We start from the raw sequence: 11779 nt of genomic DNA, 5'->3' as shown, positions 1-11779 counted from the left end.
TATGAGAGAGGACACGAAAGAGAGAGAGAGAGAGAGAGCAGTACTGAGAGAGAGAGAGAGAGAGAGAGAGAGAGTCGAAAAATCGCGTCCTAATTATTTCATTAATATTTTTTTAACACTCTATTTCTATTTGTTCACCCACCGAATATTTTTGTAGGAGTTGCAACATAGTTTGCGTGTTTCCATATGGACAATGTCTTGAGCATGGAGACAAGTTAAAGGTCATCTTGGAATAGAACATAGCACAATGCTCTCTCAATTAAAAAAAAAAATGTGAAAATAAAAGAGGGCGATAATAAATTTAATGATCAAAAGATTTAGTATTTTATAAATCGAAATTAAAATCCTATTAATTTTTTCATAATAGTTTCGTAGATGATTTTTTTAATTATTTTTTACTCGCACTGGGTTTCTCCTCTTTGCTTTTGGGACTTTGTTTAACTCTTGAATTCGTCTATCCGATTGGCTAAAAAGTTATCAATCAGCCAATCAGATTGCTCAAGCCACTCTGATTGTGGTCCTAGCCATAACTATTTCGAAGTAAATGGAGATTTTCTTACCTGGGGAAAACAATTCAAATTTCATCAGACGAGGAATCACGTTACTAATAGAACTTAGTATTGCATTGCAGATCATTAAAAGATGATGATACTTTTTCGCAGATCAACAAATGATAATGGTACTGGTACAACAAAGGATAATCCACTTTCTTCCTCTTTTGCCATTTGCATTCTCGTCATGTCTGAAAATGCTAGAGAAAATTGCTTGATAGGAACATGTTATACAAGTTTTGCAGAAACCAGGAATGAAAATTATAGGTCAGACTGATGATAAGTACCAGGTGCATGATTAAAATAGGCATTGGAATGTTTTTACTTGTCACATCATAGATACATAGATTGAAGTAGGTATCTTCTTCCAAAATAGTGTAGGCTGTACCCATATTGTACAAGCTGTTGGTTGCCTTGCCAAGCCTTTACTCATGATGACTTGGTTACAATTAGGTACCTGTTCAGAAGATGTAACCTCTTGAGAGTTTTCATTGGATGCTTTGTTTTCATCCTCAGTAGAATTGCTCACTTCTGGTAAATTCACTGAAAAAGAAGTACAATTTTAAGTTATTGAACATAATTCAGTATTCCATAAGCAAATGTACCTACAATACTAAGGTTTATTGCACAACATGCTTTACTTAGTGGTAATCTAACTTAACAAACAAACATGTTACATTTTTCAATTAAATTTTGAGGCATATTGGTTCTCTAACTAAAGGCTTTTTCCTACAATTCTAGAATAAATTAAGTAAGCAAACCCACATCAAACTTACCATTTTTAATAAAAGGATTTTTCAAAGTTGGTGCTTTCAATGCAAATCCACTCCCACTACCACCAACTTTAGAACTTGACAGTGCAGAAGGTTTTAACAAACTGCTTCCTGTAACATAAGCAAATAAAGAGAAATAAGAAACTTCATATCTGAACAAGCTGAATACTGAGTAGGTGCAAGCTTTGCCAGTTTTTGAGATATGACTGTCCTGTATTGAGGACTAGGCCATCCTTTCTCAAGAACAGGTGTAATAGATCAGTTGTGCTTACTTGGGTGATGTTTCAAAGTCATAGAGCAGGAAAAATGAGGACGAACGGAACTTTTCTTTTTCCTCTACGGCTTCTAAATACCGAGATAAATCATAAAAACACATGTTTTAATTGACCACTATATTAAAAACACTTTAGATTGTAATGTACCTACTCAGCGTACCTAGTTACAACACTTGGAACAAGTAGGTACCTCGTTACAGTATTGTCCACTGTACAAGATTCAGAAATATCCAAACAAGCCACCGGCGGATTTCAAATTGAAAAAAAAGTAAAATTTTGGACAATTTTTTTCTTTTATTTTAGAATTAAAAGAAAATAAACTGAATTTACAACTAGATAAAAAGTGAAAATGGGAGAAAAAAACAGAGCGGCGCTTAGCGAGTTTTTGAGTTTTGCGTTCACATTATCATGAGTCAAAAATTCTGAAAATAGATTTTTTTTTTCGTTTATTCATCAATGTGCTAAATTCAGTGGATGCAATTTGTTCGGGACGATTTCATTTTGACAAAGATATATTATTTTTCATTTTGGAGGTTCAAAATCACGTGATTTGTTTCTTTTTTCCCCCACTTCATATTAATTATTGAACATTTCAGGCGTTGGCATCGTTTGAATTAAAGATTTTACCCCAATGAATTTCAATCAGAAGGTAGGTAGTCATATACGTAAAGAGACCACCTTCTTTATAGGAACAAAAAGTCCTTGCCCTTTTACCCGATACAACCAAGGTCTTTTATGTATTACCTACTCTACCCTCAGTAACGGCACTTGGAGAAGTGAAAATCACATTTAGAGGTTCCCGCCGTTCTTATAACCGTTTTTTCTCCGTTACAAGCTTTTCTTTTCAAACTTTTACCTCGTATATCTTAGTTGTGCTTACTTGGGTGATGTTTCAAAGTCATAGAGCAGGAAAAATGAGGACCAACGGAACTTTTCTTTTTCCTCTACGACTTCTAAATACCGAGATAAATCAATCTAAAAAATACCGGTAAATTGTGAAGTTTGATGTCACGGCATATGCTCCCATAGGCGATGATGTCATAATTCATGACTCCCACTTCATTTGTTTGTGCGCAAGCATTTCTGTGCATTTTGACGAGAAATCTAAAGTCACAACTCTTTGAACTTTTTCATTAGAATGGCAATTAAAAATTGAATTTTCAACCTTTTAAAGTTACTTTTTCGGAGTTTTGACCTTAGATTTGGATTTTTCGCAACTTTTTATGTAGGAATTGACCTTTTATTAAAAATATTTTCCCAATTGCAACTCCTCCATTTTGTCAAGGCAGTCTCTTCTAGATGGACATGTCCTTTTAGTTCAGGACTATTGCACTGCAGAGGTGTTAGTAAGCAGGGAACTACAAAATATTTGTTATCAAGTATTTGTTTACATTAAGAAGAAGAAGAAGAAGAAGAAGAAGAAGAAGAAGAAGAAGAAGAAGAAGAAGAAGAAAAAAAAAAAATCTTACCAAATGAGCTGGATTTGAGTTGAAACTTGGGTGTAGTTGATACAACATTCTCTGATGTGCTTGCTGAGTCACTAACTTGATTTAGAAAGCTTTTTCTCAGCACAGAACAATTCTGAGAGGTCAATACAGAAGGTGATGGAGTTTCGTTGGAAGTACTATTCAGGTTTGGATTTCCAGTATCACTACTGCTATGAGGGGAACAAGATACATTGTTCTCACTGGCAGAAGATACACAGGACTGTGGGGTATCAGTTGCCACTGAGTCTGATGAATCTGGACTAGTAACTTGAGAAACTTTTGGGTCACTCACAGAATCAGGTTCTGAAATAAAGAAAAGAGGGTGAATGACCTGTTATTTGTTTTTGAATAACTGTCGGGAGACCTCATACTATAAAGTGATATCTGGCTCATAAAATCTACCTGTTTTTACAAAAACAATTATTTGTTTGTTTGTTACGTTTAACGAGCTATTTAATTACTTGATTTTAAGCTCAATACAAAAACAATTAAACTTAAAACTTACCATCAAATGTTTCTGAAGGATTCTGACTCATTTCGGCTTGCAGGAACTCTGTCTGTCAATAGGTACTTGATTGAATCTATTGAAGTAGTAGGTACCTATGTACACTACTGGAAAGGGGCAGGTAGCTGTGAGCAGTTGTACGTGATGAGGTCCACAGGGAGTTTGAAAAACTTGTGGTGTTAATTTGTAGAAACCGTCCTTTCAGAAAACTCAGTGGAGAAATACACAATACCTGTTAGCTCAGTATGGAAAATAGGAAAATACCTAGGTACAAAACCTGAAAATTCAGAAAGAACTTTTTCTTTTCAGATGCTTTTGAGTTTTGAGCTTTTGAGTTTTGAGATTTTTGAGCAAGAGAAAAACGAAACAAACACAAAAGTCACAAAACTTCACTTTTTCTCTGTGGCACAGGCACATAGAGAAGTCGTATTTTATTATGTGACTTTTTTTACAGTCAGCATGGCTGAACCAATGAGATTGTAAGATTCTGCCATTTAGACGTCAAAGCGGAATCTCATTGGTTTAGCCATTTTTACCGTAAAAAATCTGGTGTGAACATCACACGACTTTCTATTACATTTGCAGAATACGTATTTTAAATTATTTCATCTCTTGTCTTTCGTAACCTACACCTGTTTAAAATTTGAAAATTTACAGACGAAATTTTAAATTTAATACAAATCAAAATTTTTACGAGTCTGAATTAGAAGCTCCGAGTAACTAGAACCTTTTTAGAACGAACCATATCTGTTTAGGATAAAGTTCGCCTCGGGATGGAATCGAAACCGCAACCCAGGGCTTACAAGCCAGACGCGCTACCCTCCAATTTACCTAGGTTGGCTCAAGACATTTTCATTTTCCCTTAAGGCCTTAAGTCTAGTAGGTGCCCACCAGAAAAAAAATGTTTGGGAACAGTTTCGCAACTGTAAGTTGAGAAAAAAATGTTTTGAATGTTGAGCAACTTTCAAGGTAAAACCCATTTACATACTAAAAGACAAAAAAGTTTCAGAAATAAGTCTGGAGAGTAAAAAAAGTTGGTCGATTGTTAAAAAGATCAAATCATGAAATTTTTGTGGTAAAGCCGAGAGCTTTCTGAGTGCACCCCGAACACCAAGTACAGAGCCGAAAAAAAAATTCGACCCCTCCGGGAATCGAACCCGGGACCTCCGGAGTGCAAGCCTAGTCTGATACCCACTCTGCCTGGTGGGTACTTGGCTTTAGCAACGGTTGAAATTCGACACATTGTTGTTCAAATTCCAAGAAAAGCACTGATTTCAAATGGTGCTAGATGTTAGAAAACGACTCTACCATCCACTTGAAACCAGTACCCTGATAGAATTCATCCAGCGTAGCACGTCCCTATCCCATAGTGTTTCCTTGGCAGCTCTAGAATTTAGGATCCGATAGTATGTCAGTATGTCTCCTTAGCTGTTGATTCGTAGCTAGAACGCGATGACATTTTCTCTCCTAGTGCGTTGGTGTCTTTCATTCGTTTCCATGACAGTTGAATCTGGCAAAAGAAAATAAATATCAGAGTGGGTATTGTTTTTATATCCTTGAAACTTTCAAATTCGTGTACAATATTGTACTTAATGTGATTATTCAAGTATTTATTTAGGTATTTACCACAAATTAAAAGTTTTACATGTGATTTACAAATTAATGAATATGCTTATAATTATACTACTTAACCATGACAATAATTTAAATTAAATTTATCAAGGGCCCCGATACTGCTAACCCCTGTGCCCTTCACGTTCCAAATTCTTTATGACACTAGGCACAGTGGGCAAAAATGACCACTAGGCCTCAGGGTCATTTTTGCCAAATAATCAAAATTGGACAAATCGGTTAAAAGTTAAGTATACCACGGAACAAAGGAATAAAAAAATGGTTAAGTTTTAAAACGAAAGATCTAAAAATGGTCACATTTTAAAACAAAGAAACTAAAAATGTTCAAGTTTTAAAACAAAGGAACTAAAAATGGTCAAGTTTTCATCACTTTTTTCTTAAGAATATTGAAGATACGATTCCTCCAATTTCGTAGATTTGTCTTATTGAGGTGTTACCTATGGTTTAGATTCGGACTTGCAAAACCGCAGCACAGTAATTTCCCGAACCTTCACTCCACAAGACTGAACCAATCCCAGACAAGACCTCAGCTTTTTATAAAGCTTTAGAAGAAAAGAAATCTCTCTTGCATGAAAATACTGCGTTTGACGACATTGTTTTCCAAAGTCAGCACCGTGAAAGCGACCAGATTTGATTACACTTTGGGATGATATGTTTGCTCATCTCGTTTTCATATATCACTTGTCACCACGTTAGTTCTTATAGACAGGTGTGTGAGTCTTCCGCGTGTGTTCTGAAATACAAAAAGTTTTCGATTAGTTACACCGTACACCTTTTGTCGAAGCGACACTTCAGTTACTGTTAGGGTGTGTCTAAAAATAGTCGAGCGGCCGTCGATCGACGAGGTGAAACTATGTTGTCGAGGCGGACGGTTCAGTCGATATTGATCAATGGCCGGTCGACTATGTGTGGACACATCTTTAGTTTGAAAATTTGGACCGATTGCAATACTTTCATTACTAGTATAGCTCGCTATACTGTAGTAATAGAAAGTATCGACGAGGTGAAACTATGTTGTCGAGGCGGACGGTTCAGTCGATATTGATCAATGGCCGGTCGACTATGTGTGGACACATCTTCTAGACTACAAAAAGGTGGTCCACAATTGTGGACCTTGGGTAGTTAGGACTACAAACACTCAAAAGTGCTTGGGTACGATGAGGTTAGGAGGGACTTTCTAACTTTAATCTGATAATGATTTGGATTGAAAAGATATCACTTCTTTGCAGTTCTTTTCATGTTTCACTTCCGCGGCGGACAAAAGAACCAAGAATTATTAAACTCAGAGTTTTGAGTTCCACTCTGATTGTGGCCCTGACTGTGATATTTGTAGAACTACAGAAACTGAACGGGTTAATTTTGGTTTTAATAAAATGATCCAAACGGGTTAATGGCTGGTCACAATATGGAATGGAAGTAAGAAGATATATTGAGCGCTCATGTGTAATGCAGGAAACCAGAGTATCAAATTCAATACCATATTCCATGTACAATATTAAGGCTTCTTTGTTTTAGACAACATTTTAATTTGAACTTCCCAACTTGTGTGTGAAAGAGGGTCTATTGTGCCCTCCCGTATCTTACTGTCTTGAAACCCTCAGCCATCACGATTTTAGGTGAGAAATTAGTTATACGCTTTAAGAGGTAGGTATAGAGTTGGGTTTTCAGTTTGTTAGATACGTACCTAGTACCTACTTATTTGAATTTTTGAAATTAGTGGATGTGACACTTTTACCATACAGAAATTAACATAACTACCTACGTACCAAGAGGGTCTATTGTGCCCTCCCGTATCTTACTGTCTTGAAACCCTCAGCCATCACGATTTTAGGTGAGAAATTAGTTATACGCTTTAGAGGTAGGTAGGTAGGTAGGTATAGAGTTGGGTATAAGATTGTTTATTCAGTTTGTTAGATACGTACCTAGTACCTACTTATTTGAATTTTTAAAATTAGTGGATGTGACACTTTTACCATACAGAAATTAACATAACTACCTACGTACTTACTGAATTTTGCCTACATCTGAAATAGTGATGAGTTGTGAGAGGATAGACAAGTACAAAACAAGGGGCTTTTCACCCTTACGTAAACGTTACCTACTCGTACCTTATGCATGGGATATTGCTCTCATAATACCTACATAGGTGGGTATAGACACCAATTGCACTGTTGTATGAAATGAAAGCGATAAATAATAATTAAATTGTCAATTGATTTGGAAAGGCTAATAGAGTTACGAATGATTTGAGGAAAACGAAGGGGGCTAGCGGGAAATTGAGTTCCCTCCCATGTCTCTCTCCCAGAAAGTTCAGTGGGAGGTTAGAAAGTCCCCCCTTTTTCAATCTCCGAAACAGAAGAGGCAGAGCTTTACTGGGGAAATATCAGATATTCAGATCTGAATGAATGTTTTTTGGGGGTTTATCTCCCCTCTGGACAGATTGGACACAGATTACAAAGTCCGAATTTCGAAGAGAATAATACGTCTCCGTCTCCGGCGAAATAAAAAAAAACTTGTGTAAAACTCCTGTCAGTCATTCAGCCCTGCCCCTGACATTTAAGAACCAAAGACAAAGTCATTGCTGAAACTTTAAAGCTTGAATTGTTTCACCTCATTCAGTTTTGCATAGGGATCGTAGTCATATTTTCAGGCTTACTAATTTTCTTCCTCTTTTGTTTGTTTCAGGTAAGATGGACATAAGAATCTTATAGGCACTTCAAACTCAACCGATTGGTAAGCTGTTGAATTTACCTAAATAACTGCCGATCCTAGGTATTCCCGGCCAAAAACATGGTTTAAAAACCGTCTCTCTGAGAACTTTCGGCTTTTGCGCAAGAGCAAATTCATGAAAAACGCCTCGAAATGGCCTAAAAAGTTAACATACCACTGTAGACCTGGTTGCTAGTGATTTATTGGCAAGAAGTTTGTCTAACATCATTTTCAAGAACTTAACCACTCCTCCCCTCATTTTGTATCACACCCCCTCTCCTCACTTTCCTCCTGTCCTCACAGAAACGTTAAGCCATAAATCTTGTACCATCTTTCCCCCCAAATTCCCAATAGAAAATCTGTGCCTTTGTAAAAAGCTCGGTTTAATATTGAATAACCAAAATTTTTTGGATATTATTTTTTGAGCGCATTAAAATTACTTATATTGAATAACCAAAAATTTTTGGATATTATTTTTTGAGCGCATTAAAATAACTTTTTTTTTACTTTTCTATTTTTTCTTTTTTCGTCGAAAAGCAAACGGAAAGTTTCCTTCGGAATTTTCACGTATGAATGGGCATCAGGAGACGGCTTTGGATTTTTCTTTCTTTTTTTTTCTATCTGACTATGTATGTTCATTCTCTAACCCCACTATCTTCCCTGAGAAGTTATTTTTCATAAGCGGATGTCGATTGAAAAGTGGATTTCGAAAAAAGAAAAGGATTGCATAGCAAGGTTCTTAGGGAAAGAGATGGTGAGGGAGAGAAGAAGCAGAAAAGGAGACGGAGGGCAAGGATGGACGAGAAGAAAGAACGAGAAAGAGGGAGGGAGAGAGAAGGAGAAATAGGTGAGGAGGGAGTTAGGGAGGGAGAGCGTATATTGAGTAAAAGATAGAATTACTGGATGATGGTAAGTATTCATGTACGAGAAAGAGGGAGGGAGGGAGAGAGAAGGAGAAATAGGTGAGGAGAGAGTTAGGGAGGGAGAGCGTATATTGAGTAAAAGATAGAATTAACTGGATGATGGTAAGTATTCAATGATCATACTTTCATAATTTATATGTATTTCAAATTTGGGATGTGTATTGAAATTTATCTATCAGTATATCCTGTATATCTAATATGCATGTTTTGCGAAATCATTGTTTTTGATAGCTTTATGATAATCTAATACTATCATTAAAAGTGTCAGTTCTTTATTTCATGTAGGTATTGATGCTCCAACACCGAGTTGCAAGGCCAACTCCAACATTGTGTCTCTTTTTGGTGGATAAAGTGGATTGATTTCACAGTTATTTCATATTTTTAATCAAACCCATTGCACAAGCCTTAAAATGTAATCACCAGTTGACATTTACCTGTGCTTTAATATTTTTTATTTAGGTACCTTTATTATCGTTTTAATCTGCAGGTATTCTTCTTCGAGAGTTATGTATGACAATAATAAATTATTGTGATACCTACCTAAGTCTAGCAATCTCCGTGGCCAAGTGGGTATCACACTAGGCTTGTCTCGGAGGTCCGGTTAGATTCCCGGCAGGGGCGAAGTTTTTTCAGATGCTCCGAATTTTCGCAGTCTGCCCTATAGTAAAGGATCAAAAATGAAGCCCGATTTGGGGCCCCCCCTTAAATACGGCCCTGAGTGGAGGTGAGAAAGGGAGTGAGAGAGAGAAAAGACAGAGAAAAAATTACATGAAAGAGAGTGAGAGGTAAGCTGGTAAGGAGAGAAAGAGAGATTGAATAAATCAAGCTGCACGTAACTTGTGTGTTACAGGTGTTACACACGTAGGTATTGCTGAAATTTCAAGTTCTAGTATAACCGCACCTAATCTTTTTATGCTTATCCTTTTCTCACTCCCTATCATTTTTCGTTCCACATCTACCATTTTTAGCTAAATCCTTTTTATTTTTTTTTAATTTTTTTCGTGAAGGGTTCGATTTCCGCCCGGGGCGGATTTTATCCTGATGGGATAATGTTCGTTCTCGGAACGGCTGGCTTTCCTCCTATACTGTCTTCCTTCTCTCTTCGATTTCGGGACGATAAGACCCTAGCAGTTACAGTTCCCTCTGTCAAACCTCCCAAAAAAAAAGTATCTAATGTAATCGGCTGCAATTTTTTACTTTAACAAAGACATTGACGGGACTACACTCTGAGTTTCAACTTGGCTTAAGTTAAACCATTGCATTAAGCCGTTATAATATTAGGTACTTGTTTCGAAACTTTTAAAGTTATAAGATTGTTTAATTCAATCGTTTAGCTTAACCTCAACCCAAACCTTTAGGCCTGTTTGACCCCTACATCTAAGTCTCGGAGTGGGCTTTTTGTGTGTGAGTAAAACTTTAAAACCTATATTTGTAGATTTGGAAGATTAAAAAAACGTTTATAACTACATTACTTTTCTTCAAAAAGTGTTTTGACAATCTCCAAAAAGTGTTGGGTATTGCCCCATCTTCCCTAATGTATTGTCTTATCATTATCACAGAGTGGCGCTTTAGATAAGCTATTACACCCCTCTGAAGTTTTATCGAGTGTTTCCAGAGGGGACTTATTGCTTATAATAAAAAAAAAAAAGATAAGCTATTATATTTCAAGATAACAGGGTTTGCTAAGACTTACACAGGTCTTGCATTTAGCGTAACATCACGTGATTGGGAACTTCAAAAATGTTTGGATTGCACAGTTCAACGAAATAACCCAAACACAATCTCATTTCCTGACGTTCCTTGCTCCTATTTTTCCTTCCAGTTTACACCCAGTGACATTTAAAATATCAATCACCCTTCCTCTTCTTCATTAGTAATATTAGTATTCCACGGAGTGCAGTATTCAAGATGATTGACAATATCGTGGGCGTTTTTACGAAGCGTTATTACCTCAGAAATGTCCCTCCAACCCAACCTGAAGCGCTCAAACTGGGTTGACCTTTCCATGTGGCGGGGGCGATAGGTAACGAATTCTATTACCGCCGTTACATCAGCCGTTTGCTATGTGGTGCACGGATGCCTTCACATTCCAAGACATACGGCCGTCAATCGTCACCAGGTGTAAACGTCCCTCTCCATTTGAAATTGGACAAGTTATTCTTTTTTTGAATATCCAAACAATATTAAATAAAAATCTTTTGTCAGTGGCGTGTCCTCCCTGAAAGATAGGGAAACGGGCAAGGTAAACCTGGATCCTTGAGAAATGGAGTTGTTCTGATCTCCTGGTGGTCTTCTGAACTTACCTGGGTGAAGACCAGGATACCGCCAGCACCATCGTTGTGCGGTGAACTGTGTCCGGTCGACACTTTCAACTTTCAAATACCTAAGTTTCCTTTCTTGTCGTAGCACGTCCAACACTCAGCCGTATGTTGGCGCTGGGGTTATGTGGCCCAGCGTTCATAAAACTACCAACAGATCGGCATACTGGATATAACTTTTTACAGATATACTCGTAGGCCAGTGTTCTTTTTACCAACCAATTGGATTGGCCCATCCTCGAATCCCATCAAACTCTGGATGAAGGAGCGCGGTAGCACTCCGCCCCGCTAAGTCAAGAAAGTTTGACCGTATTGGTTTATAAGCTTCCCCTTTAGAAAATCTCACTCCGCGTCACTGTCAAACAATATTTTATTTTTAAGAATGTAATTTGGCAAATGACGCTCAAGGCCCCCCTCGGATTGTCAAGTGTAGAGAGATGTGCCTGGTGCACCTTGGGTCGTCATGTGTCATGTTTACATCACGGTGTAATTATCACGGGGAGGGAGCTCCCTCCCTCTTGTTTTTCTCGTCCGCTGGCTTTGGATCACACATTGGAAACGAGTATGTGCTACATAGGTACTTTATATGAGGTATGAAATGAAACA

The 11779-nt window shown here is 37.3% G+C and overlaps 1 protein-coding gene across 1 annotated transcript in view; it reads right to left on the bottom strand.

Annotated features, from left to right (window-relative positions):
- The window catches only part of LOC103513018 (ran-binding protein 3-like), a 7717-nt gene extending 3771 nt beyond the window's left edge, over positions 1-3946 (bottom strand). Inside the window, exons 1-4 of the mRNA XM_026826328.1 lie at positions 3592-3946; positions 3069-3389; positions 1328-1435; positions 895-1094 (exon numbers count right to left, since the gene is read on the bottom strand). Coding sequence (XP_026682129.1) covers positions 895-1094; positions 1328-1435; positions 3069-3389; positions 3592-3622 — 660 coding nt within the window. The 5' untranslated portion in view covers positions 3623-3946. The remainder of the gene's footprint in view (positions 1-894; positions 1095-1327; positions 1436-3068; positions 3390-3591) is intronic.
- Between the last annotated feature and the right edge of the window lie 7833 nt (positions 3947-11779).

The sequence above is a fragment of the Diaphorina citri genome, unplaced genomic scaffold (genome assembly GCF_000475195.1).
Source record: "Diaphorina citri unplaced genomic scaffold, Diaci psyllid genome assembly version 1.1 scaffold912, whole genome shotgun sequence".
Taxonomy (NCBI): Eukaryota; Metazoa; Arthropoda; class Insecta; order Hemiptera; family Psyllidae; genus Diaphorina; species Diaphorina citri.
Note: the sequence above shows the minus strand (reverse complement) of the source record. Positions and strands in the feature narration are given on the sequence as shown.